Genomic DNA, 27,797 nt, shown 5'->3' with positions numbered 1-27,797 from the left:
TGGAGTTGGGTGCAAGATTTATTAAAATCGCAGCAGATAAACAGGGAATAAGATCCACGGAAAGGAAGCACAAGAGAAAAGAAATATGATGCAAATGAAGAAATTACAACTACAATACAATGCTAGCGGGAAATCAAAAGCGTAAAGCAGAATGCCCTGTTTTAAAATATCAGATGAAACTATCATTATGCAAATTTAGATATTGAACTATTTACAAAATGCAATATTTGCCCTTAACCATTATCTACCATTTACTCATTATGTTCAGCCAAAAGATTGAGAAAGAAAGACTTTTCTATCTATTAAAAAAAACCCAGGTTCCTAAAGACTCCAGAAAAGAGAAAACTGATTTGGGAGAATTCAGAGGAGAAAACAAAGAGGGGAAATGTGAAATACACTAGTGAAGTCATTGGTGGGTGTTGATGTTCCTGAATCTGTGTAAGCAATAAGTAGAAGAAGACAGGAAGGGAGTTGTAATTTCTCCAAGAAGGATTAATGAAACCAATTCCGAAAACCAAAGCTTCTCTCAAATTCAAGGCAATCTAAGGCCGAAAGGACCCGGAGTAGTTAAAATATGCAAAGGTAAAAACTGCACGAGAAAGAGTAAACCGAAAACCATGTGCAACTGAGCCTGAAAGGGAGTATGAATGAATGTCTCTAAATCCAAGTCTCCACCACCTCGGAAACAAGTGCTTTTTGCACCTCTGATGCCCCTAGTTTTCCTGCATGCTGGTCCACTTCTTTACCTCCCCCCCCTGTCAAATTTGGTTTCGTGTTGGTAGATGGCAAGGTGAGAGAGAAAGGGCATGGCACTACTCGTCCTTATTCCTAGAAGATAAATCGCACTTTTGTCCTCCTGCTTCACATGATGACCCCACAGCATCTTCGAAGGGTACACTCTGGGCTTGGAGCTGTATCCAACCAAGGGTATCATCCTAATCTTCCTTGAAACTGGAGAAATTTACTTCAGGTAAACCAGCAGAAGACGGACGTGGTGGTGCTGCAGGCTAAACCGCAGAAGCCTCTGTGCTGCAAAGATCGAATCCACCCGACGGAGTGAGCTCCTGTCGCTTGTCCCAGCTCCTGCCAACCTAAGCAGTTCGAAAGCATGTACAAATGTGAGTAGATAAATAGGTACCAACTCAGTGGGAATGTAACAGCGTTCTGTGTCTAGTCACGCTAGCACATGACTACGGAAACTGTCTAGGGACAAACGTTCTACGGCTTGGAAACGGGGACAAGCACCGCCCCCTAGAGTCAGACATGACTGGACTAAATGTCAGGGGAAGCTTTACCTTTACTTAAAACAGAATAAACTTTGAGACATGATTTTAAAAATCAAGTTATTTGAGGGAAAACATTTGGGGGGCAAGAGAAAGGGGTTATGTTCCATCCGGTCTTAAGGGACTTCTGGGGGGCTCCTGGGAACGAACGATCGCCAAAAGAGCCTGCCTTCAACTGCCCTGCTTAGCTCTTGTACGCTCAAGCCTGTGGCTTCCCTTTAGGGAGTTGCTCCATCTTGCCTTGGGTCTTCCTCTTCTCCTCTTGCTCTCTACGTGTCCCAGCATTATTGTCTTTTCCTGAGAATCTCTGATTCCATTTTTGCATCGTCAGCCTTGAAGTTGTTTAGCTCATCTGCAGTCATGATTTCAGTTTTCTTCATCTTAGACTTCAGGTCTGCTTTGGTACCCTCTTCGTTCTTTTCACTACCGGTCATTTCAGGTATATTGCTATTTTTGCCAGTGTGATGGTATCATCTCCATATTTTAAAGGATTTATTTTACCATTTCTCATTCCTCTTTCATTTGAATCCAGTCTGCCATTCTTTATTCTTGGTACAGATTGAACAGATAAGGGGATAAAATACCCCTTTGTCTGACACCTTTGCCCATAGGAAACCATTCTCTCTCTCTCTCTCTCCATATTCTGTTCCAATCTTCTTGTCCACAATATAATTTGTGCATCATGACACACATCCCTTTCTTTCAGAACAGCCCACAGTTTCTTCCGATTCTCACAGTCTTTGCTCTATAAAACAAAGATTCATCTCCTTCTGAAACTCTTTATTGTACTCGAGTAGACAGCAGATATTTACTATGTCATTTCCAGTGCTTCTTCCTTTTTAAAATTCAGCTTCAATCTTAACGAGCATTGTCTAAACCTTTATTTCTTTTAAGGCTGTATACATTAAAAATTATACATCTTGAAAACGGCTTGAAAGATTAACTCCACGGAAGCGGAAGAGTTCTACACAGCTTTCAGTAGTTAGTGTTACCCCATTTAATATTTTTTAATACAGTGGTGCCTCGCTTAATGGGCGCCCCATTTAACGATGAACCCGCATAGCGATGAATTTTTTGCGATCGCTTTGCAATGATCGGTACCATTTCGCATACCGATCATCGCATAGCGATGATTTTCCAACAGCTGATCGGTGCTTCCAAAATGGCCACCGGGTAAAAAAGATGGCCGCCCGCTGTGTTTTTGCCCAGATTCCTCGCTTACCGGGCAGCGAAAATGGCGGCCGTATTGAGGATTTTCGCTTAAAGGTGAGTTTTTCGCCCATAGGAACACATTAAGCGGGTTTTAATACATTCCTATGGGCTTTTTATTTTCTCATAGCGACAAAATCGGTTTGCAGCTATTTTTGCTGCACGGATTATCGTCGCTATGTGGGGCACCACTGTATTCTGAAAGACTGTGTTCTTTGTTCTTTGGGGTATCCTGTGAACATCCAAGGGGATTGTCCTAGCTGAGGGGTACATGGGCAACTTTGTATGCAGGGCAGGTATGAGGTTCTGAACCAACGCCTGCTGGCTTCTCATCCCAATCTGGATGAGTCCTTTCATTAGACACAAGGAGAATTCGAAAGACATAGCAAGTGTGTGTGTGTGTGTGAAGTTCACTCTGAAACAAATTGTTTAGTCTTAAAACTTCCAGGCCACTTTTGTTTCTTTGTTGCCAGAACAGATGGCCATAGCTACTTCTTTGAAAATATCTGTTACATATTCCCTGTCACACAAAATACAGTAATTACTTTTTTGGGCTATGCCTCCCAGAGTCTGGGGAAAACCAGCTGGGGGACATTCTGGGAACTGTAGTTCACAAAAGCTAACTTTTCCAGGAGATGGCCTTTGCCCAGCAGTAGAGTTTGGTCCTGGCAGGTAGTGCCCAGGCGGGTTGAATGTCACAACACCACCGTCGGCCTCCTTCTCCTATTTGTAACACAATCCAGCCAGTCCCAAAGTGGCGTCTGGACAGTCAGCTGAAGGTCCTGCTGTGCTCGAGGGACAGATACTGTTGAGCATCAGAGAGGATGATGGTGGCCACTGATGGCCTCCAGAACAAGATGCCTGTGTGAGATCCAGCAGCATCAGCAAACCGACAGGGGTCATGGTTGGCCTGCCCAAGCGGACACTCTTCCTGCGAAGGGGCTCTCCTTGGATTCCCCCTCCCCTGCTAGACGCAGGGGCCCAAGGCGCTAGACGTCGCCTGCCCCAAGGGGCTGCTCCCAGACCCTCTCCGTGGCCTCTGGAGAAGTCAGCTCCTGCAGCTGCTCGAAGGCACAGCCAGACAAAACATCTTGTTCTCAAAGGTGCCGCAAGATTCTTGACATCAGGCCGTAACACTCACTTCTCTCCGGCCACACCACGAAGGCTGTGTAAGGAGGCCGTTTCTAAAGCAGAGAATCGGATCATCAACTCAGATGCTGGGAATATTATCTAATCGCTGAGCTCCACAGGAACGTTTTCTGTGTTTAGTTACTTTTGAAAGTTGTGTTTGTTTGGGTGATCCGTTTCTTATTTGGCAAACGTCCATCGTTGCTACCTGGATTGCTTGGGAATGCAAACCGAAGAGTGTCAAATAAAGTTATAAAATGGCAACAATCGTGTAGGAATCGGAAAACAGAAAAGTCCTCAGTATCAGTCCTAAGAGTCGAGGAAGGCCATCGCAGAAGTTTGACCAAAAGAGAGAAGCCCTTGGTGAAGGTAAGCACAGAAAAAGGGCCACCCAAAAGACCAATAATATCTCAGACAGATCACTCTGCTTGACAGAGTGAGGACATCAACATCGACACAAATAGGAAGGTCCAACATTATATACTGTATTGTACTAAACACAAATGGGAAAGGTTACTTTTCTGCATTTGATTGTGGAAGTCTGGGCTTGCTAGCTCGTGTCTGCCCTATACAAACTGCAAGGGAAAAGCCCTTTTATTTTGAATGGGGTGAAGGAGTGTACTGTTTTTGGAAATGGTATCTTCAATAGGCTTTGACATTTAAAGGCCTTGCTTACACTTTCTCTTGAGTAACAAGATATGAATTATGACCTTCTGTGTAAATTAGCTCTTGATCAAGAAAATATAAAATGAAAGCAAAACATTTCCCAAATTCCAGGCATTTCTGTTTTCTAACCACTGTGTATTTTCTGATGATTCCGAAGGAGTGAATTCCATGAAAAACATTTTCCACATTCCAGGCATTTGTATGGCTTCTCCCCACTGTGGACTTTCTGGTGTCTCCAAAGTTGACAACTGTGAGTAAAACATTTCCCACACTCTTGACATTTGTATGGTTTCTCCCCTGTATGGACATTTTGGTGTCTCCGAAGTTCATAATTGCGAGCAAAACATTTCCCACATTTTTGACATTTGTACGGTTTCTATCCTGTGTGGACTTTCTGGTGCATCCAAAGATGACAACTGCGAGAAAAACATTTTGCACACTCTTGGCATTTATATGGTTTCTCCCCTGTGTGAACTGTCTGGTGTCTCCGAAGGTGAAAATTACGAGCAAAACATTTCCCACACTTTTGGCATTTGTATGGTTTTTCTCCTGTGTGTACTCTCTGGTGTCCAGAAAGGTGAGAACTTTGTGCAAAACATTTCCCACACTTTTGGCATTTGTATGGTTTTTTTCCTGTGTGGACTCTCTGATGACCACGAAGTTGTGAATGATCAGAAAAACAGCTGCCACACTCCTGACATTTGTACAATTTCTCTGTTGTGTGGACTCTCTGGTGCATCCAAAGATGACAACTGCGGGAAAAACATTTCCCACACTCTTGGCATTTATATGGTTTCTCCCCTGTGTGAACTGTCTGGTGTCTCCGAAGGTGAAAATTACGAGCAAAACATTTCCCACACTTTTGGCATTTGTATGGCTTTTCTCCAGTGTGGACTCTCTGGTGTCCAGAAAGGTAAGAACGTTGTGCAAAAGATTTCCCACACTTTTGGCATTTGTATGTTTTTTTTACTGTGTGGACTCTCTTATGATCACAAAGGTGTGAATGATCAGAAAAACAGCTGCCACACTCCTGACATTTGTACAATTTCTCTGTTGTGTGGACTCTCTGGTGTTTGAGAAGGTGAGAATAGCGAGCAAAACATTTCCCACACAATTGACATTTGTATGGTTTCTCCCCTGTATGGACTTTTTGGTGTCTCTGAAGGTGAAAATTGCGAGCAAAACTTTTCCCACACTTTTGGCATTTGTATGGTTTTTCTCCTGTGTGGACTCTCTGGTGTGTTAGAAAGACTGAATTGTAAATAAAAGTTTTTCCACATTCCTTACATTTGTAGAATTTCTTTTCATTGTAGACGCTCTGGCACAGCTCAAGGAGGGAATTCCTGTCCAAACATTTCCCATTTTCCTGATACTCATATTTCTTTTCTCCTCTGGCAATTATTTTGTGATTTGCAAATTGTGTTTTTCTGTTAAAAGCTTTGCCGTATACTTTTCCACTGAACCTTTGGTCTGCAGCGTGGCCTCTCTCCTGAAGTGTAAGTGCCACTCTTTTAACAAGATCTTGCCCACACATGGTATATAGGTCGGGCTCTCCTCTGGTATGAATTTCCTTATCTCCAGGAAGAACGAACAGCATAGAATAGGTTGAGTAGATCTACTTTTATCACTTGAAGTATCACCACTCACCAAGGTGTGTCCTTGTTTAGAGTGTGAGAATTCCCCAGTGAGAACATTATATCTACAGGGAAAAGAGCCATTTGTGGCGACTCACTCTCTCCCCCCATCCCCCAAGAAAGATTGAGTGAGCAGCCAACAGTTGTTTGTGGGAGGCAAACATCAGGGTTCCCCACAGAAATGTTCTAGAAAACTCTGCCCTGTTGTAATGGAATACCAACCTCTTACATACTGCTCGCACAGTTCCTGGTCGTGACATGATGAGATGCTACCACAGAATTCAAGAGGACCAGCAGCTTCCAAACCACAATTCCCCCAATCTAGATTTCAAAAAGGAAACACCTTATTTGACTCTTCACAATAAACCAAAATGTTTTTATTTAAGAAATGATTTCTAAACTTTTGACTTTGATGAAGTTATTCCAAAATACACATTTTGATGTTCTTTGTCTCTTTCTCTTGACCTTCCTGCTAACAGGGTGAGGGAGATTATTCCTTTCTTTCCCCCTTGCTTTAGCCCCTTCCTCTCATCCATCATCACACGGGCTGTGGAAGAACACCTTGAGGCTGGGGGCACAATGAGGGTCACTCCTCAGAGTGTACATAACAACAGCCCTGCTAGATGAGCCCAAGAACCCATCTAGTCCAGCGTCCTTTATCTCACAGGGGACCCCACCAAATGCCTCTGGGAGCCTCCGGGACAACTAGACACCTGTCTCCTGATATCCCCTCCCCTGCATTTGGTATTTTGTGTTCCTTCTGCATCCTTGGGTGAAGATACCAAGGGAGAGATGTCCACCCTGGAGGAGACCCTAAGGGACTGTCTTTGAAAGAGGAGAGAGATAAACAGAGAACAAAATGGAGCCACCAGAGGGCCTCATTTTGGCGGGAAAAGGAGAAGGAATAAAAGGAGAAGAGAAGGAGGGGGAGGGGCAGTTGGGAGTTGGGGGAGGGGAAGGCTTGTTGGGTGACAGAAGCTGAAGAGGAGCAAGAAAAGGACTTGGGGGGGGGGATATGTAGTACAAGAGGACCTCTGGATATATGGCAATAGGCAGAGTTCAAAGTTCCCAGAGAGTATGCGGAGAAGGAATGGAGAAGGAAGATATATAGAAAACCATCTAACTTGTGCGAAACCGAGGAGAAGTAGTAAAGGAAGTACAGAGAGTGGCAACATCCAGAAGCCCAAGGACAGGAGAATAAGTCATGTCTAAACCATCCTGGGCAACCCCGTGGAGTGGGTCCCTTCAGACCAAGGCTAAGACTGAACCCCGGCAAGGAAAGTGTGGGAGCCTCAGGTGGAGTGGGCTTTCCACCCACCCCAATACGGTCAGGCGCTAACGTAGCTGAGGAGTCAAAGTCGGGCATCCCACGTAGGTGATAATATAAAGAGTCGTGTAAACCAGAGAATCAAGGAGCCTTACTGAGAAAAGCCATGATCTGACGGTTCTCCACCATGACTTCCCTGTGGAGGGATCTCTGTTCCGGATCCAGCAGTGCCCATTCTTCCGGGGTGAAATTCACAGCCACTTCCTCAAAGGTCACCAGACCCTGGAAGAAAAGAAAATGTTCCTGGCATAGTCTAAAAGCGTCTGATGTAATGCAGGCCATGTATTGCGGGCTGCTGCAATAATTAATAGGTCTCTCCAGGAGGGCATGGTTCCCCCTGCTCTCAAAGAGGCACTCATTACGCCCATAAGAAAGAAACCTGATCTGGCGGTGGACGAAATTGGGAATTATAGGCCCGTCGCCAATGTTTGTTTCATGAGTAAAGTGGTCGAGAGGGTGGTGGCCGATCAGCTCCAGGCCCTCCTGGAGGAAACTGATGCCCTTGATCCATTCCAGTCGGGCTTCAGGCCACAGCATAGTACGGAAACAGCACTGGTCTGCAGGATGACCTCCTGAGGGAGGCCGACAGGGGCAATATGTCCTTGTTGGTCCTCCTTGATATCTCAGCAGCCTTTGGTACCGTTGACCACCGTATCCTCCTAGGGCAGCTTTCCTAGTTGGGAATCGGTGGTCTCGTTTTGCGTGGCTCCGTTCCTTCTTGGACGACGGTCCCCAGAGTGAAGCTTGGCGAGATGACTTCCACCCCGTGGATCCTCAATTGTTGGGTTCATCAGGGGTCGATCATCTCGCCAATGCTTTTTAATATCAATTATGAGGCTGCTGCGTGAGGTCATTTGGAATTGTGGGGCTTGGTGTCATCAGTACGCTGATGACACCTGCTCTGTCTCTCCTTTTTTCCTACTGCAGTGGATGCTGTTCCAACCCTTGAACGCTGCTTGGGGAACGTTCTGGGATGGATGAGGGCAAATGGACTGAGGTTGAATCTGGACAAGATGAAGAGTGAGGTTCACAGCTTGGGCATCTGCTTGGACCCCGATCTCACCATGGAAACCTAGGTGGCTTCTGTGGTCTGGGCAGCCCATTTCCACCTTCGGAGGACCTAGATATCTATCAGGATGCCTGCTCCTAGCCAGATTTGTCCGTAATACTTGTTCTTCACAGGCAAGGCGGCTGAGGGCCTTGACCCCAAAGGGGGTCCGGAGGGAAAGAACAACTGGGCCTTTGTGGTGGTTGACCCCCACCTATGGAATAACCTCCCTATTGAGATCTGCCTGGCACCCTTGCTGAATCCGTTCAAAAGAGCATTAAAGATCTGGCTCTTCTGCCAGGCTTACCCAGGGCACTAGGATCTTGTCCTGCCTTTTTACCATTCTTCTTGCCATCCTCGCCAATATCCTTTTAACTATCTTTATTACTGTTTTATTTCCATAATTATGTATTAATTTACTTTTATCCTTTTTTAATATATTATATTATTCTTAGCCACCCAGAGTGGCCTTGTTTCCAGATGGTGCTGGATATAAATTTAAATAATAAATATAAATAAATATGAACGAAAGTTGAGATGAGGTGGCCAGGATTATTATCACCAGCTTTCATTTGGATTCTTCGGGTGCAATTTACTGTCTTCCTAAAGCATGTTGCTTTTACCCCAGAGTAGGAGTCCTATGAAACCAAGGCTCCCTCCAGGCTAGGGACTGCACATTTTGGAATCTCACTTTCTCTGGAATGACAGGAGGAGGGAGGGATGGGGCCTTCAAGTCTCAGACTTCCCTTAAATGGGAGAGAGGAATCTTGAGTGGTGCAGGGGCAATAATTTACCTCCCTTGGAGACCCACCAAAGGCGAGAAGTGGTGAACTGGTGCCATTCAAAAATGTCTACAAAAATGAGAAATTAAAGAGTGGAAACAAAACATCCAGATGGTAAATCCAGCTTCCGGTTTTCTGATTTTTCTCTGTTGGAGAGGCCTCTAAAGTGAAAAGGGTTTAGAAAAGGCCACATTCTCTGGAAAAGAAATTATGACTATTTCTTAATTTTAAATTTAGTTAGCCTGATCTGGTCTTTGTCGTAGTTTAGTCGTTTAGTCGTGTCCGACTCTTTGTGACCCCATGGACCAGAGCACGCCAGGCCCTCCTATCTTCCACTGCCTCCTGGGTCAGATTCATGTTGGTTGCTTCGGTGACACTGTCCAACCATCTCATCCTCTGTCGTCCCCTTCTCCTCTTGCCTTCACACTTTCCCTACATTAAGGTCTTTTCCAGGGAGTCCTCTCTTCTCATGAGATGGCCAAAGTATTGGAGCCTCAGCTTCAGGATCTGTCCTTCCAGTGAGCACTCAGGGTTGATTTCCTTTAGAATTGATAGGTTTGTTCTCCTTGCAGTCCAGGGGACTCTCAAGAGTCTCCTCCAGCACCACAATTCAAAAGCATCAATTCTTCGGCGGTCAGCCTTCCTTATGGTCCAGCTCTCACTGAACCATAAAGACTCTTGAGATCTGGTCTTAGAGGTAGCCTTTGAGGGACTGTGTATTTTCCTTCTTACTACAGATGCTGAGTAAATACTTACTGCAAACAGGAGGAACGGGCGTAAAAGATATTTTAGATGCACCCCTTCAATTTTTATCATATTTTTGGCTTTTCAAGAAGAGAACAGGATACAATCTTCCTAGTAATCCGTTGCCCCCCTACCTGATCTGGGTCATCCCCATGAGAAAGAAGAGCAGACAACGGGTTTCTTATCACAGGCATTGTTGCAGCCCCTGCAGGAGAAATTAAAAACAGTCCCATAGATTTGCCTGATTAAAAAACAACCCTTCCCCATTGTGACAGGAATCATCCACATAAGATAGGTAGAGTGCTTAGGTTTTTGGATGGATGATGAAATAAATACTCTGTCCCCTCCATACACATAGAGAAAAGTAGAAAAGGAATCCCTCACGTACTCCAGAGAAGGAGAGTGAACTTAAAGTCACAGCCTTCGCAGCCAGAATCCTTACCTTCAAAGGAGGTGCTTCCATCACCATCACCACCATCATCATGTTTCTGCCCCCTTGGAAGCATGTTCTGCCTCCTGTCTGATGGAGTTTTCTTCTTTGCAAGGAAATCGCACTGAACTCCCACTGAGAGGTTTTGGATCTGATTTAGCAGTTGAGCGTCCAAGCCACGAAATTCGGAAAGGGAAAAGAAAATCACAAAAAGATAGGAAGAAACAGTTTTCCATGGGTTTTTCGGGCTCTTTAGCCATGTTCTGAAGGTTGTTCTTCCTAACATTTTGCCAGTCTCTGGTGAATACATAGGAAGAAACCTTGGCCCATAAAGTTCTGCTATGTAGGAAATAGTGGATATTTCTCCACTAGCAATGGGTAAAGAGTTTGGGGATATTCTCTAACAATACATGGAAATGGGAGCAATTCCCTCCCCATGCCTACTGGGGTATAGAGGCCATACGCTCCCCACCCTTCTTTCACAGTCACCAGGAGGAAATGCTGTCTCACCTTCTGCTCTTCCTGCCTCTTCTCCTCGGCCTGACTCAGGAGAAAGCCTTCGGCCAGGGCCACCGCCTGGGAACTGGTCTCCGCTCCACATTCCCTCACCCAGATGGACATCTCCGGGGGAAGGATGGCCAGGAACTGCTCCAAGATCACCAGGTCCAGGATCTGAGCCTTGGTGTGTCTTTCTGGCTTCAGCCACTGATGGCAAAGAAGGTGGAGTTGGGTGCAAACCTCCCGCGGCCCCTCTGCCTCCTTGTAGGAGAAGCATCTGAAGCGCTGGCACTCCTCCTGTGAGCTGACTATGAGTTCATCCAGGACATCCCGGCTCCTTCTTTCCCACAATGCCCCACTCCTTTCACTCTGCATCCTATGGGGGTCTCTTCCTGCTCCAACGCCCGCTGAGTCGTCCTTCTCCATCTCTGACCTGTGCTGAAAGGAAGGCTGCCATGGCATCAGTGAAGAAAACCTCTGAATTTTCTCTCCAGGCAAAGACTGGATGATCAGGCCCTGCTATTAACCGATAGCAATTGGAAGATGTTGCTCCTTAAATAATTACGAGATGTTGTGTGAAAGCTCCTTTTGGAGAATCCATGTCATGCAAAAGAAGATGTAGGGAAATGTCGAAGATAAAACAGAAATGGGACACCTGAGCAGCTTTTTTTTTCATTTAAAGCTTTGACCTTGACTTGAGCAGAGACCTAGAAAGGAAACCCACCCCAAATTGCTCGACCTGCACCTTTCTCAGCCAGTCCTCACCCAAAGGGCCACCCTCTGCCTTTGATCCTCACCTGCCTTTTAGCCCATCCCTGTCTATGGCTACCCCTTCAGGAGTTCCTTGAGGAAAGGAAACTCAGGAGATATCCCTCAGGAGCATCTTTTATTTTCCTATGTGAAAACAATATAACTCATTTTAGACCTCACATGCAAGAGGCAATTTTTAAAATAAAAAACTGTGCTGTTTTATTTGTTTTTTATTTTTAGGGTAGACTACTTTGATAGAAAGAGCCTTTACTTGTAAATAGCTCTTATATGAGCTGCCTTTCTGGAAGATAAATAAGGTTTTCATTTGGGGATTTTTAGCCTCCCCCCTCCCCCAGCAGAAACACCTTTTCTTTGGTAGGGTCAGAGTTCATGTGAGGAAGAGGAAAAAACAACCTCCTTCGTTATCAGGTGCCGAAGAGGGGGAAGCCCTTCCTTCTCTCCCCCTGGCCGGCTTCCTTTCCTGGGGTGGAGATGAGGCCGAAGGGGTCGCAATTCTCTTGCTTTCTTCCCCCCTCCCAGCCCCAAATTAAACCTCCGTCCCCACAGAAGACACGGAGGCCCTCCTGGCGCCCAAGAGCCCCTCCCGGCTGAACCCTCTGCTGGGGGAGGGAGGGAAACCTTGCCCTTGGCCTCAGGCAGCGAAATCTCTTGGGCCGCCCCGGCTCTCCCTCGGAAGGGCCCCTTCCCTGACCCACATCTCCCCACTGACTGGGGGGGCTCCTTCTCTCTCTCTTCCCTCCCCAAGACCTTTCCCTGAGAGAATGGGCTCACCTTCCTCCGCCCTCCCCACACCCCGCCGCCCCCTTTGAAGAAGAAGATCCTGAAGGAGAAGAGGAGCCCCGCCGGGAACACAAGAAACACGTGCAAGTCCTGGAGAAGATTCCCGAGCCCTCGTTTCCTTCCGGAAGGGGAAAAAGAGGGACCAGGAAGGGGCTTACTCGTGAAAGGGGGACCTTTTGTTATGGAGAACTCTGCACCACTTCCTGTCTATCCCGTATTTCCCCACCTCCTGTCCACTCTAGGAATCAAATCTCTTCCAGTGGTGGTCAAAAAAGAAGCCCAACTGCCCCCGCCAGAAGGCTTGGCTTCTCGGACAAGCAGGATCTCTTCCTCCCTTCCTGGTTTGGAGGAAAGGATTCGGGGAATTTCAGACCCAGGAAATCTCTCCGCTGCCCCTCTGCTCTTTCTGCACGAAATCCAAGAAGCCATTCATTCCCCACCGACCTTCTCCCTCGACCTCCTTCTCCATTTGCAGGACTTTGGAAGGATCCCTTTGGAGGCTCCTTTGCCCCCCAAATTTATCTAGGAGGAGAAGAGTTGGTGGCGTCTTAGGAATCAGAGTTAGGTTATAAAGGGGTAGTTTTAAAAGATGATTTCAAAATACTAATGTAAATCAAGGCTTCCACATCCGAGAACATGCAGTCTCAGGTCCTTCCCTATCTAGGAAGAGAAGGGTCGGAGGCGTCCTGGGAATCAGTTAGGTTATAAATGGGGACTTTTAAAAGGTAATTTCAAAACATTAATGTAAATCAAGGCTTCCACATCCGAGGATAGGCAACCTCAGGTCCTCCCATCTAATGAATCGCATCTCAACGATCCCAATCTCTTTGTCTTCAGAGCATCCGGCGCCAACACATTGTGGTAGAGGATTGAAGGAAGCCCCTTTGCAGACCAGCTCCGGTCAGCTTTTCAGAAAATGAAGAATTTCAAGTGCCCCAGGAAGTGGGAGATGTGAGCGGAGACATCCGACACTATTCACAAGTGCTGTTTCAAGATTTATTGAAATCAGAGGAAATCAGATCCACGGAAAGGAAGCACGATAGAAAAGAAATCCGGGGAAAATGAATGATTTACTACTTTAATTGAATGCTAGGCAGAAATTAAAAGCGTAAGACTTAATACCTTGTGTTAAAATATCAGATGAAATTACAGTTATGCAAATTTCAATAGTGAACCCTTTATAAAATGCTATATTTGCCTTTAACCATCCATCCATTCTCTACTATGTAGTCAACATGTTCAGCCGAAATATTGAGATAAGACGGTTCTATCTATTCCAAGAAATAAGTTCCTAAAGACTCATGAAAAGAGAAAATTGATTTGGGAGAATTCAGAGGAGAAAACAAAGAGGGAAAATGTGAAATACACTAGTGAAGTCACTGGTGGGTGTTGGTGTTCCCGCCCCGGAAACAAGTGCTTTTTGCACCCCTAATTTCCCTCCATTCTGGTCTACTTCCTTACTTCGCCCCCTCAAATGTGATTCCGTGTTGATAGATGGCAAGGTGAGAGAGAAAGGGCATGGGACCACTCTTCCTTATTCCAAGAAGGCAAATCGCACTTTTGTCCTCCTGCATATGATGTGACCATAGCATCTTCCCAGGGTATACTCTGGGACTGGAGCCCATAAGCATTTCCAACCTAGGATATCATCCAAAGCTTCCGTAAAAATGAAGAAATTTATCTGACGTAAACTCAGTTCTTTTACACTCAATCCTGTGGCTTCCCTTTAGAGTCGTTCCATCTTGCATTGGGTCTTCCTCTTTTCCTCTTGTTCTCTATGTGTCCCAGCATTATTGTCTTTTCCTGAGAATCATTAAAGTTGTTTAGCTCTTATGCAGTCATGATTTTAGTTTTCTTAATCTTAGACTTCAAGTGTGCTTTGGTACTTTCTTCATTCATTTCACTACCGGTCATTTCAGGTAATTGCTACTTCCTGCCAGGGTGATGGTGTCATCTCCATACTGTAAATAATTTCTTTTACCATTTTTCTTTCCTCCTCTATTTGAATCCAGTCTGGCATTCTGCATTCTTGGTACAGATTGAACAGATAAGGGGGTAAAATGCCCCTTTGTCTGACACCTTTTCCCATCGGAAACCATTCTCTCTCTCCATATTCTATTCCAATCTTCTTGTCCACAATATATTTTGTGCATCACAATGCACATCCTTTTCTTTTAGAACAACCCACAGTTTCTTCCGATTCTCAGGCAAAATCTTTGCTCATTACTCTATAAAACAAAGATTCATCTACTTCTGAAACTCTTTGATGTACTCCAGTAGATAGCAGATATTTACAATGTCATCTCTGGGGCTTCTTCCTTTTTAAAATTCTGCTTCAATCTTAACGGGCATTGTCTACACCTTTATTTCCTTTAAGGCTATATATATTAAAAACATCACATCTTGAAAATGGCTTGAAAGGTTAACTCCACGGAAGCTGAAAAGTTCTACACAGCTGTCAGCAGTTAGTATCGCCCATTTACCAATTTTTTTAATATTGTGTAAGTCTCCAGTCAGTGAGTGCTCACTGGAAGGACCGATCCTGAAGCTGAGGCTCCAGTACTTTGGCCATCTGATGAGAAGAGAAGACTCCTTGGAAAAGACCTTGATGTTAGGAAAGTGCGACGGCAAGAGGAGAAGGGGACAACCGAGGATGAGATGGCTGGACAGTGTCTGCGAAGCAACCAACATGAATTTGACACAACTCCGGGAGGCAGTGGAAGATAGGAGGGCCTGGCGTGCTCTGGTCCATGGGGTCACGAAGAGTCGGACACGACTAAACGACTAAACGAATGAACAAAAGTCTCCAATCTCTGTTCTTTGGGGTATCCTGTGAACATCCAAGGGGCCTGTCCTAGCTGAGGGGGGCAAGGGCACCCTTTTACACAGGGCAGGTATGAGGTGCTGAACCAATGCTTGCTGGCTTCTCATCCAAGCTGGATGAGTCCTATCATTAGACAGAAGGAGGAACCATCCCAGGAAGGTGAAGAACCGCTGTGCAACGAGGGACTCTGAGAGACAAAGAGTTAATTCACAACAGGATTCCTACAGGAACAGATTCTACAAGAGGATTTCATTTCAAAGAACCCCTTCCACTTCGTTACAGATGTCCAGCTATGCACAGTTGGGAGTGATTGGTACAAAGAAGTTGTGTTAATCAGAGTAAGAGGAGTTGACAAATAAGAAAAAATTCTGTGATATTTTTTTTTTTTACTTATATGCTGCCCCATAGTGCCACAAGCACTCTCCGGGCGGTTTACAATTTTAATTATACAGGCTACATATTGCCCCCCCCCCCAGCAAGCTGGGTACTCATTTTACCGACCTCGGAAGGATGGAAGGCTGAGTCAACCTTGAGCTGGCTACCTGGGATTTGAACCCCAGGTCATGAGCACAGTTTTAGCTGCAGTACAGCATTTTAACCACTGCGCCACGAGGCTCGAGTGAGTGTGATGTGGGTGGCCACTCCTTTGTCTCTGCCTACCCAGGCCTCACAGAATGGTCACCACGCTACCACACACTCTTGCTGCCACCAACCTTTCCTTTAAATGAAAAGGACAAGGGTTTCTTTCAAAAAAATAAAACTGGTTTATTGATTACAAAATAAAATAAGTAAACCACTGGAAGATAATCACGTTGTAATCACTTTCTTATTTAATTAAACTCATAGACTTTCCCTCACTGACACCTCAGGCACGCAGACCTCTTTCACTCTCACACAAGATCTCTCCAGATCTCACTCTAACTCGATCTCCCCCTCACACACTCTTCACCCCCCTTTTTATACCAGCTCCTCCCCTTCAGTTCCACCCTCCGTCACACCATTGGCTGATGGTTCACTGTCCAGCTGTGACGGACAGGTGAGGTCAAGGCTGCCTGTTACATTACCTCCCCCCTTAATAAGTTGTTTTATGGGGGAAAGCTAAAGTGCTTTCCTCTATAAACAACGAGGAGCAATGCACTATTACATTTACACCAACAACATTACATTTGATAAACAATTACATAAACATTAAATAAACCTCTTACCTGTAAGACATACTCATCCATTCATTAACCTTTTCCTCAATCATTCAAGCATGCACTTAAGATAAGACTGTAACATGAAAATTTACATTGAAACTCATATGCATACACCACAAACATTATAGATCAATGCGTACATATACAATGAACTTTTAACCCTTTAACCATTTTTAGAGTCCATCTTTCCATCTTCAGTCGTTTGGTCTTCTCGAGAGGGCATCAGCAGCACAGTTCTGAGTCCCTTTGACCACTCGAACATCAAAGTCGAAGTCCTGCAAGATCAAAGCCCACCTAATCCGTTTGCTGTTGTTGGCTTTGATAGTCCTTAGCCACAATATTGGGGAGTGATCAGTACAAAAGACGAAATGTCTCCCCCAAATATAAGGTCCAAGCTTGCGCAGTGAATGGAGAATTGCAAGACACTCTCCCTCACCACTTGGAAGCTGATCCTCGCTCGCCTGTCGATTGTCACTCAGGTACGCCACAGGATGATGATCTCCGTCGCTGTCCCTCTGGCTCAGCACGGCTCTTAACCCGGTGTTGGACGCATTGGCAACGATGGTGAACTCGTGCTGGAACCCTGGAACTCCTATGACCGGACTGGTCATCACCGACCCCGTCAGCTCCTCAAATGCCTCCTCACATCCGCTGGTCCACTGAATACAATCTGCTCTCTTCTGGCGTGTTAGGTTAGTAGCACTACCAGGAGTAACAGCTTGTGAGGGTGCATTTCCAGTTTCACTTTTGTGCACCACTCCTTGGGACAACCCTGGCTTGCTGAAAGAAACCTGCCAGAATCTCCCTAGCAAGGCCATCAATTCGTTTTGTTGCTCAGGGTAAAGTCTAGGACTAACTCTGACAACTTCAGGGTTATCTTTTTCGTTCCCTCTACTTTCCCAGACGTTGAAGTAGAAAAGCCTTTTATTTGTTTGGCTTATACAGTATGTCAGCAGCCCAGGGACTAAGAATGGTTGTTGTGTTTTGGTGGAAGTGAAAGCCTCCCACATCCCTTTGCACTGTGCCCCAAAATAGATGCTTCTCTGCCAGAAATCTTCCCTTGAAGCCCAACAGATTGGTTTCCCATTGTCTGCCTTCTTCATGTCAAATAGAACCCGGTTCTCTTCTCTATAGCAGGGCTTGATCCTATCTACATGGACCACCCTCCTGCCTGGTTCTCCATGCTCTTTAAAGGTGTAATTAAGGTCATTCATTTTGGCAACTACACTGAATGGTCCTGCCCAATCCAGTCGCAATTTACTCCCCTTGAGAGGTCTTAGCACCAGCATCTCATCTCCAGGGACAAAACCTCTTTCTCAGGCTTTCCTATCACACCAGAGCCCTTGTTTTACTTGCTGCTTCTGCAAACCTGCAGCAACCAGCTCTAAACGTCCCCTTAGTGTGTTCACTAGGTTGACTAAATACGAAGTCACACCTTCATGATCAGATCCTTGGCTGTTCTCCCAACCTTGCTTGAGTAAGTTAAGGGATTCCCTCACTTTTATCCCAAACAGCAACTCAAAAGGACTGAATCCTGTACTGTCTTGGGGTACTGATCTATATGCATACAACAGTAACTGTAATCTCTGGTCCCAATTGAAATTTTGTGCTATTCTTTGTTTGGTTCCATCAATTCCCAGATGAGCAGCAAACATATCCGAATGTCCTCTTTCTAATATTTTCTGGCGGTATTTTACAGGAACCACTAACTGCTTTTGAATATCTTCTCCTCCTTTCATGGGGTTCACCAGTGTCTCTCTGGACAACAATCCCTGTTCAATGTGGAATCCCCCAGGTGTTTCAGGGGTTAACTGTACTTCAGACACGTTTTCAAAGCAGCATTTTAGTGTGGAATCTGCTTGTTGTTCTTGCGAGAACGTATTGTTTTGGGGAATATCAAGTGTAAATAACTCAGCTGTGTCTCTATTGTCAGCCACTCCCTTCCCCTGACTGACACTCTTTTCTTCAGATGTCTCTGTTTGCTCCTGTTGTGAACGTGTTAGAACTAGAACTCTCTTAACATGCTCAGAGAGGTCTGTACCAATTAAAACAGCCAATGGCAATTGTGAGGAAATTCCTACATGCCAATTTCCCTGCCATCCCTGATATCGAACTGGTAATTCAGCCACAGGCAAAATAACAGTTTCTTGTCCTATTCCTTTCACTGCCTTGTGTTCTTCTTGTAATATGTATTTTTGAGGTACAATATCTGGATGACATAGAGTCACCTGTGAACAGGAATCTTTCAGAGCCATGTATTTGTTATCTAAAACACAAATATTGTCCCCAGCCGTTTTAAATAATTTTTGATCCGTTTTAATTAGAAAGCAATGTCTAATCTCGGCAAAAGGGATATGAGATTCCATATTCTCATCTGGTATAGAGAACTCAGTTTGTGTTGCCATGGAGACTGACTCCTCCCCTGGTGCATTAACTTGTTTTTGCTGGACACAGTAAACAGCTTTAGGCTTGCTTAAATTTACATTCTGTGGTAAAAATTCTCTATTTTCTCTGTTTTTACCACACTGGAAAGCAATGTGACCTTTTTCATTACATTTAAAGCAGGTTCTACCATACCATTGATCATTTCCAGCACCTTTTACTACTTTTCCCTCCAAATCTTATTTATTTATTTATTTATTTGATTTATACCCCGCCTATCTGGTCCAAAAGGACCACTCTTGCCCTCTGGTTTGGCTCTGTTCTGAGGTCTTTCCCACAAAATGGCCGCCAACCCTCTGCTGCTGCTTTAAATTGTCCTCTAGGATATTGATTAGAGTCCTCCCAAGTTCTCCTCACATTTGCCCCCCCAGAAAAGCTGGTTTTTCGTATCTGGGAAATGAAATCAGCAACCTCTCCTGCTTTCAGATTCTTACGTTTCTTGTCCTTGACCAAATATTTTAGTTCACCATGTAAGAGAGAATAAAACTGTTCCAAACCCACAACATCCTTCAGATCCTGAATTGTCCGAACCCCCTCTTGTAAGAGCCATTTTTCTAAACATCTAGACAAGCTTGCCCCTAATTGTGTGTAGGATTTATCAGGTTTCTTAGTTAGTGATCTGAATTTTTGGCTCAGATGTTCTGCGTTTATGCCATACCTGGCAAACACTAACTTTTTGAATTCAGAATAATCTTTGATTAATTCGATTGGCATCTCCGCATATATTTCAGCGAGGCCTCCACTAATTTGGGATCTCAATATAATCATCTTTTCAGATTCCCTCACTTAGAAATCCTCACAAGCTCTTTCATACATCACAAGGAATGATTCCGGATCATCTCCCTTTCTAAAAACTGGGAATTTCTTTAGGTCTGTCTTAGATAACTGACTCCCCTCAGAGTTGCCTCCCCTATTGTTATTATTGTTTTGATTTGCCAATTCTAGCCTCCTGAGTTCAAAAGCCATACGTTCTTTCTCTAATTGGACCTCCATTTCCCTCTGCCTCAGTCTTTCCTCCCTCTCCATTTTCTCTTTCTCCAATTGTAAGGCCATTTGCCTTTCCTGTAAGGCCCTTTCTTCAGCTTGGGCTTTGGCCTTCATCTCCAGCTCAAATCTCCATTTTCTGAACTCTAATGGGTCTTCCCTTGAGGACTCTCCCTCTTGAGCTGAGGTAAATCCTTCCTCAACATCCCCATTCTCACTATCTGACCCAAATGCTATTTCACTAGGCACTTGCTCAGCTTTCTTTCCCCTGATTAAAGGCATGTTCCTTTCCTCAGGCTTATATTTCAATTTTCAGGCCTCGTTTTAAAAAGCACACTTTTTTTGTCAGTGAGTGTCTATGTGGCAATTCAGCTCCCAGCACTCATCCACTAGCAAGCTAGCTACAGTTACCAGGCTTCAGCCTCCAGCTAGGCCTCCCACCAAAACAGAATGTTTCTTTCTGCTTCAGGCCACAAATCTCAAACACACACAGCTTCCCGCTGTCCCAAGTTCAGCTGCTTTGAGTCCCCTCAGCCTCACTGCCTTTGGCTCCGCTTTGTCCCCTCCGAGTTTTTCCCTAAACTCAGGACAAGCCAGCCAATCTGCCACAGCTTTTGCTTTGGGCAACTCTCCACAGAAATGGTCACCACAGAGCCTCCCTGTCTTATTTCCCAATCTGAAGCTTCAGCGCCCTCCTACTAGACTTACTCCCCGTGAGATAAGTCCTAGGAAGTTACCCACGCTTCCACTCAGATTCCCTAACTAAAGACCCCTGCTCTGGGCACCTTAACAGCACCAGGCTTCACTGGATCACACGTATCCCACACGCTGGACACCAATTTTTACTGTGACGTGGCTGGCCACTCCTTGTCTCTGCCTACCCAGGCCTCACAGAATGGTCACCACGCTACCACACACTCTTGCTGCCACCAACCTTTCCTTTAAATGAAAAGGACAAGGGTTTCTTTCAAAAAAATAAAACTGGTTTATTGATTACAAAATAAAATAAGTAAACCACTGGAAGATAATCACGTTGTAATCACTTTCTTATTTAATTAAACTCATAGACTTTCCCTCACTGACACCTCAGGTACGCAGACCTCTTTCACTCTCACACAAGATCTCTCCAGATCTCACTCTAACTCGATCTCCCCCACACACACTCTTCACCCCCCGTTTTATACCAGCTCCTCCCCTTAAGTTCCACCCTCCGTCACACCATTGGCTGAGGGTTCACTGTCCAGCTGTGACGGACAGGTGAGGTCAAGGCTGCCTGTTACAGTGAGTATTCAGCATATATTATTCATAAAAGAGAGGCTGGAGTAGCGTTGCAAGATTCTGTGCAGTTTTAGAAGGAGGTGAAGGAGTGTACTGTTTTTCGAAATGTTATCTTGAATAGGCTTTGACATTGAAAGGCCTTGTTTAAACTTTGCCCTGAGTTACAAGATATGAATTCTGATCTTCTGTGTAAATTACCTCTTGATCAAGAAAATATGGAATTAGAGCAAAACATTTTCTATAGTTTCTCACCACCTCTGATGATTCTGAATGAGTGAATTCTGTGAAAAACATTATCCATATTCCTGGCATTTGTTTGACTTCTCCCTAGTGTGGATTCTCTGATAATCACAAAGGTGTGAATGCTCAGAAAAACAGTTGCCACACTCCTGAAATTTGTACGGTTTCTCTCCCATGTGGACTTTCTGGTGTCTCCGAAGTTGAGAATTGCGAATAAAACATTTCCCACACTCTTGACATATGTATGGTTTCTCCCCTGTGTGGAGTTTCTTGTGTCTCCGAAGATCAGAATTGTAAGCAAAACATTTCCCACAGTTTTGGCATTTGTATGTCTTCTCCCCTGTGTGGACACTTTAGTGTCTCTGAAGGTGAGAATTGCGAGCAAAACATTTCCCGCACTTTTGGCATTTGTATGGTTTCTCCCCTGTGTGGACACTTTGGTGTCTCTGAAGATGAGAATTGCGAGCAAAACATTTCCCGCACTCTTGGCATTTGTATGGTTTCTCCCCTGTGTGGATTTTCTGGTGTCTTCGAAGTCTATAACTGCAAGCAAAACATTTCCCACACTCCTGGCATTTGTACAGTTTCTCTCCTGTATGAACTTTTTGGTGTGTCAAAAGGACTAAATTGTGAATAAAAGATTTTCCACATTCCTTACAGTTGTAGTGTTTCTTTTCATTTTGGATGCTCTGGCGCAGCTCAAGGAAGGAGTTCCTGCCCAAACATCTCCCATTTTCCTGATATTGGTATTTCTTTTCTTCTCTGGCAATTATCTTTTGATTTGCAGGTTGTGTTTTTTTATTAAAAGCTTTCCTGTATACCTTTCCACTGAACCTTTGGTCTGCAGTGTGGTCTCTCTCCTGAAGTGTAAGTGTCACACTTTTAGCAAGATTTTGCCTACACGTGGTGTCTTGGTAGGGCCCTCCTCTGGTGTAACTTTCCTGATCTTCTGGAACAACAGAGAGCACAGAATAGATTGAGTACATCTACTTTTAATACTTGAAGTTTCACCACTCATCAAGCTGCATCCTTTAGATGTGTGTGGGAGGCAAACATCAAGGTTCCCCACAGAAATAATCAGCCCTGTTGTAAACGAACACCAACCTCTTAGGTACTGATCCCACATTTCGTAGTCGTGACCTGAAGAGATGGTAGCAGGGAATTCAGGAGGTCCCATGTCTTCCACATACTTTTTCCCCCAATCTAGAGTAGAAAAAGAAAACACCTTATTTCTTTCCTCACAACCAACCAAAACATCACTATTTAAGACATCAATTCTAAATTATTGATTTTCATAAGGCTATACAAAAATACACGTTTTGATGTTCTGTGTCTTTTACTCTTTGATTTTCCGCCTAACATGGAGAGGGAGATGGTTCCTTCTCCCTTGTTTTAGCCCCTGCCTCTCATCCATCATCATATGGGCTGTATGAGAACACTATGAGGCTGGGAGCACCCTGAGGGGCACTCCTCAGAGTGTAATAAGAAAAGAAGAAACCTAAGAAGAGCCCTGCTGGACCAGGCCAAGGGCCCATCAAGGCCAGCTTCCTGTATCTCACAGGGGCCCCCACCAGATGCCTCTGATAGCACATGAGATAACAAGATATCTGTCTCCTGATATCCTCCCCCCAGCATTTGATATTTTGTGTTCCTTCTGCATCCTCCAGGGTGAAGATACGGAGTAACAAATGTCCACTATGGAGGAGACCCTAAATCAGTGATGGCGAACCTTTTTGAGACCCAATGCCCAAATCAGCGGACACCCTCTGGGGACACCACATCCTCCGAAGGGCAGCCAGGGGGCACTTTTTCCCTCCTCCACAAATATACGCAGGGCCATTGCCTCGGCTTTCTACACTCTACTCCACCTCGCAAGCTTGCTCTCCTGCGGCGCCAGAGACACAGTTAATGACCAGCCATGATGGGCGGCCGAGTGTAGCTCCTCCTCTTCCTCCGCTTCTACATGCTGCCACCGCCAACCCCACCCTATTGCCTCCTCCAGCGCCACTCACAGGATCCCTTGGGGTAGGGGAGAAGGCAGCGTCGTGAGCTAGAGCTGAACCCTGGCAACAAGCCGTGCCGTACCTTGCACTGGCCGGCATGGGTGGCAGCATCGGCATAGCTCGCATGCCCAGAGAGGGCTCTTCGTGCCAGCTGTGGCACATGTGCCATAGCCTCACCATCGCTGCCCTAAAGGGACTATGTTTGAAGGAGGAGGGACAGAAAGACTCAAACAAGAAGGAGCCACCAGAGGGCGTCATTTTGGCGGGGAAAGGAGAAGGAATAAAAGGAGGAGAGAAGGAGGGGGAGGGGCCGTTGGGAGAGGGGAAGGCTTGTTGGGTGACAGAAGCTGAAGAGGAGCGAGAAAAGGACTGGGGGCAAATATGTAGTACAAGAGCACCCCTGGATATATGGCAATAGGCAGAGTTCAAAATTCCCAGAGAATATGCGGAGATGGACTGGAGAAAGACGATATATAGAAAACCATCTAACTTGGGCGAAACCGAGGAGAAGAAGTAAAGGAAGTCCAGAGAGTGGCAACAGCCAGAAGCCCAAGGACGGGAGAATAGGTCATGTCTAAACCGTCCTGGGCAACCCCGTGGAGTGGGTCCCTTCAGGCCAAGGCTAAGACTGAACCCCAGCAAGGAAGGTGTGGGAGCCTCAGGTGGAGAGGGTTTTCCACCCGCCCCAATACAGTCAGGCACTAAGATAACCGAGGAGTTAGAGTCGGGCATCCCGCTTAGGTGGCAATATATAGAGTCAAGTTCCACCCCTCTACAAAAGGAGAGGGATGAAGGAGAAGACAAGGAATCTCTGAAATCAGACTTAGAATCTGTTCTTGATGTTGAGCAAGATAATTTGTCAAACATAGAAGGACTTTTGTTGGAAACAGTGTCCTCAAGTCGTTCATCGAGTGTAGACCAGAAGAGGAAGAAAGGAGAACCAGACAAGATCAGAAACCCCCGGTTTTCTTACTTGAGCTCCACAATGCTCTGATGAAGAGATGAGAAGCCTTTGACGTTCAGGCAGATCAGCTCCATTTCCCATTGAATTTCACCAAGGACCGGGCTGCCCAAGGATGATGGCATCTGGGATTCAATCATACTGGGAGAAAGACCCCACAGAAGTTCCCTAGTCTTATTTTAAGCACCTCCATCCCCATTAACTGGTGTCACTGCTCTCCTTTGAATATTGCTGTTACTGCACTTCGCGTGAACAAGAGAAGCACGGAGCCTTACTGAGAGAAGCCACCATCTGACGGTTCTCCGCCATGACGTCCTTGTGGAGGGATCTCTCATCCGGATCCAGCAGGGCCCATTCCTCCAGGGTGAAATTCGCAGCCACCTCCTCAAAGGTCACCGGACCCTGGAAGAAAAGAAAATCTTTCCAGCATAGCTCTAAAAGAATCTTATGTGTTTTGTGAACCAAAGCTAACATGAAGTGGCTAGGACTTCTTTCACCAGGTATCATTTGGTTTCTTTGGGTGCAATTTACTGTCCTCCAAAAGGACGTTGCTTTTACCCCAGAGTAGGAGTCCTATGGACCCAAGGCTCCCTCCAGGGGAGAGGCTGCACATTTCGGAATCTCACTTTCTCCGGAATGAGAGCAGGAGGGAAGGCTGCAGGCCTTCAAGTCTCAGACTTCCCTTAAATAGTAGAGAGGGATCTTGAGTGGTGCAGGGGTAAAAATTTACCTCCCTTGGAGACCCACAAAAGGTGCGAAGTGGTGAACTCGTGCCATTCAAAAATGTCTACGAAAACAAGAAATTAAAGAGTGGAAAGAAAACATCCAGATGGAAAGTCCAGCTTCCAGCTTTCTGATTTCTCTGGCTTGGAGAGGCCTCCAAAGTGAAAAGGCCTCTCAGGTTCAGAAAAGGTCATTTTCTTAGGGAAAGAAATTAATGTATTACTATTTCTTAATTTTAAATTTGGTTAGGCTGATCTGGTCTTAGAGGTAGCCTTTGAGGGACTCTGTATTTTACTTCTTACTACAGATGCTGAGTAAACACTTAATGGAAACAGGAGGAAGGGACTAAACACATTTTAAATGCTCCCGTAGGACCCTTCTCATGTTTTTGGCTTTTCCAGAAGAAGAGAATAGGACACAATCTTCCCAGCAATCCGTTGTCCCCTTACCTGATCCGGGTCATCCCCATGAGAAAGAGGAGCAGACATCGGGTTTCTTATCACAGGCATTGTTTCAGACCCTGCAGGAGAAATTAAAAACAGTCCCATAGATTTGCCTGATGAAAAAACAACCCTTTCCCATCATGATAGGAATCATCTGCATAAGATGGGTGGGGTGCTTAGGTTTTTGGATGGATGATGAAATACTCCATCCCCTCCATACACAAAGAAAAAAACAGAAAAAGAATCCCTCATGTACTCCAGAGAAAAAGAGTGAACTTAAAAACACAGCCCTTCCCAGTGGGAATCCTTACCTTTCAAGCAGGCGCCACCATCATCATCATCATCATGTTCCTCCCTTCTTAGGAACATACTCTGACTCCGGTCTGAGGGAGTCTTCTCAGTTGCAAGGAAATCCCACTGAACCCCCAGTGAGAGGTTTTGGATCTGAGCGGTTGAAGGTCCAAGCCATGGAATTTCGAAATGGAAAAATCACAAAAGAATACAAATCTTGGTCCATAAAGTTCTGCTATGGAGATATTTCCCCACCAACAATGGGTCAAGAGTTTGGGGATGCTCTCTAACAATACGTGCAACTGGGGGCAAATTCCCTCCCCATGGCTACTGGGGTATAGAGGCCATACGCTCCCCACCCTTCCTTCACAGTCACTGGGAGGAAATGCTGTCTCACCTTCTGCTCTTCCTGCCTCTTCTCCTCTGCCTGACTCAGGAGGAAGCCTTCGGCCAGGGCCACCGCCTGGGAACTGGTCTCCGCTCCACATTCCCGCACCCAGCTGGACATCTCCGGGGGAAGGATGGCCATGAATTGCTCCAGGATCACCAGGTCCAGGATCTGAGCCTTGGTGTGCCTTTCTGGATTCAGCCACTGATGGCAAAGAAGGTGGAGTTGGGTGCAAACCTCTCGCGGCCCCTCCACCTCCTTGTAGGAGAAGCGTCTGAAGTGCTGGCACTGCTCCTGTGAGCTGACTATGAGTTCATGCAGGACATCCTGGCTCCTTCTTTCCCACAATCCTGTACTCCTTTCACTCTGCATCCTATGGGGGTCTTTTCCTGCTCCAACGCCAGCTGAGTCGTCCTCCGCCATCTCTGACCTGTGCTGAAAGGAAGGTTGCCATGAGGTTGGTCTTTAAATAATTATGGGATGTTATGTGAAGGCTCACTTTGGAGACTCCATCTCATTCAAAACAGAAATGGAACACCTGAGTAGCTTTTTTCATTGAAAGCGGGACCTTGCCTTGAGTGGAGACCCAGAAAGGGAATCCACCGCAGACTGCTCCCCCTCACCTTTCTCAGCCATCCTCACCCGAAGGGACACCCTCTGCCTTTGATCCTCACCTGCCTTTTAACCCACCCCTGTCTATGGCTACCCCTTCAGGAGTTCCTTGAGGAAAGGAAACTCAGATGTTTTTCCCTCAGGAGTTCCTTCTAGTTTTCCTTTGCGAAAACAATATAACTCATTGAAGACGTGACATGCAAGGTAAAGGTAAAGGTTCCCCTTGACATTTAGTCCAGTCGTGTCCGACTCTAGGGGTCGGTGCTCAGCCCCGTTTCCAAGCCGTAGAGCCAGCGTTTCTCCATAGACAGTTTCCATGGTCACATGGCCAGCGCCACTGGACTCAGAATGCTGTTCCCTTCCCACCGTGGTGGCACCTATTTATCTAATTGCATTTTACATGCTTTCGAACTGCGATGGGAGATCACACCGTTGCGTGGATTCGAACTGTTGTTCGTTCGATCTTGCACCCAGACTCTGTGGTTTAACCCGCAGTACCAGCACGTCCCACATGCAAGAGGTAGTTTTTAATATAAGAATTTTAAAAAACCACTGTAATATCTCTTATTTATTTTTAGGGTAGACTACTTTGAAAGAGAGAGGTTCTATCTGCAAGTAGCTCCTACATGAGCTGTCCTTCTGGAAGACCAATATTTTTTTTCCTAACCCCCCCCCCAGCAGACACACAAAGGCCTTTCCTCGTGTTGGGCCAGAGTTCATGTGAGGAAGAGGAAAAACTACCTCCTTCGCCATCAGGTGCCGAAGAGGGGGAAGCCCTTCCCTCTCTCCCCCTGGCCGGCTTCCTTTCCTGGGGTGGAGGTGAGGCCGAAGGGGGGGGGGTCCCAATTCTCTTCCTCCCCCAGAGCCCCAAATTCAACCCCCTTCCCCACCGGAGACACGGAGGCCCTCCTGGCGCCCAAGAGCCCCTCCCGGCTGAACCCTCTCCTGGGGAGGGAGGGAAACCCTCGCCCTTGGCCTCAGGCAGCGAAATCTCTTGGGCCGCCCCGGCTCTCCCTCCGAAGGGCCCCTTCCCTGACCCAGATCTCCCCACTGACTGACTGGGGGGGGATCCTTCTCTCCCTCCCTCCCTCCCCAGACCTTTCCCTGAG

General features: G+C 45.9%; 2 protein-coding genes across 2 annotated transcripts; both read right to left on the bottom strand.

The window, feature by feature from the left end:
- Positions 1 to 27,797, bottom strand: LOC110070959 (uncharacterized). The gene is given in 7 exon segments (XM_078388102.1): positions 1 to 5,865; positions 6,144 to 6,241; positions 7,343 to 7,469; positions 25,404 to 25,474; positions 25,709 to 25,841; positions 26,086 to 26,506; positions 27,430 to 27,797. Coding segments are annotated over 6 exon segments (2,298 nt in total). The 5' UTR covers positions 26,500 to 26,506; positions 27,430 to 27,797; the 3' UTR covers positions 1 to 4,410.
- LOC140703973 (uncharacterized) lies at positions 15,865 to 25,129 on the bottom strand. The gene is made up of 4 exons (XM_078388186.1): positions 24,962 to 25,129; positions 24,507 to 24,633; positions 22,372 to 22,470; positions 15,865 to 22,216 (listed from the first exon to the last, which is right to left on the bottom strand). The coding sequence occupies exons 2-4, from the start codon at positions 24,538 to 24,540 to the stop codon at positions 21,621 to 21,623; spliced, it is 729 nt and encodes a 242-aa protein (XP_078244312.1). The 5' UTR covers positions 24,541 to 24,633; positions 24,962 to 25,129; the 3' UTR covers positions 15,865 to 21,620.

Source organism: Pogona vitticeps, chromosome 2 (assembly GCF_051106095.1).
Source record: "Pogona vitticeps strain Pit_001003342236 chromosome 2, PviZW2.1, whole genome shotgun sequence".
Classification (NCBI taxonomy): Eukaryota; Metazoa; Chordata; class Lepidosauria; order Squamata; family Agamidae; genus Pogona; species Pogona vitticeps.
The sequence above is the reverse complement of the archived record's forward strand: the minus strand, read 5'-3'. Positions and strand labels throughout refer to the sequence as shown.

Bases quoted from the DNA above. Each gene is read 5' to 3' on its own strand.
- LOC140703973 (XM_078388186.1), bottom strand. From the start codon at position 24,540: ATGGCGGAGAACCGTCAGATGGTGGCTTCTCTCA. The intron at 22,471-24,506 runs GTAAGGCTCCGT...TTTCTACTCTAG, and splicing joins TCAGATGGTGGCTTCTCTCA to ATTGGGGGAAAAAGTATGTG. The intron at 22,217-22,371 runs GTTGGTGTTCGT...CTGTTGTTCCAG, and splicing joins GTGGGATCAGTACCTAAGAG to AAGATCAGGAAAGTTACACC.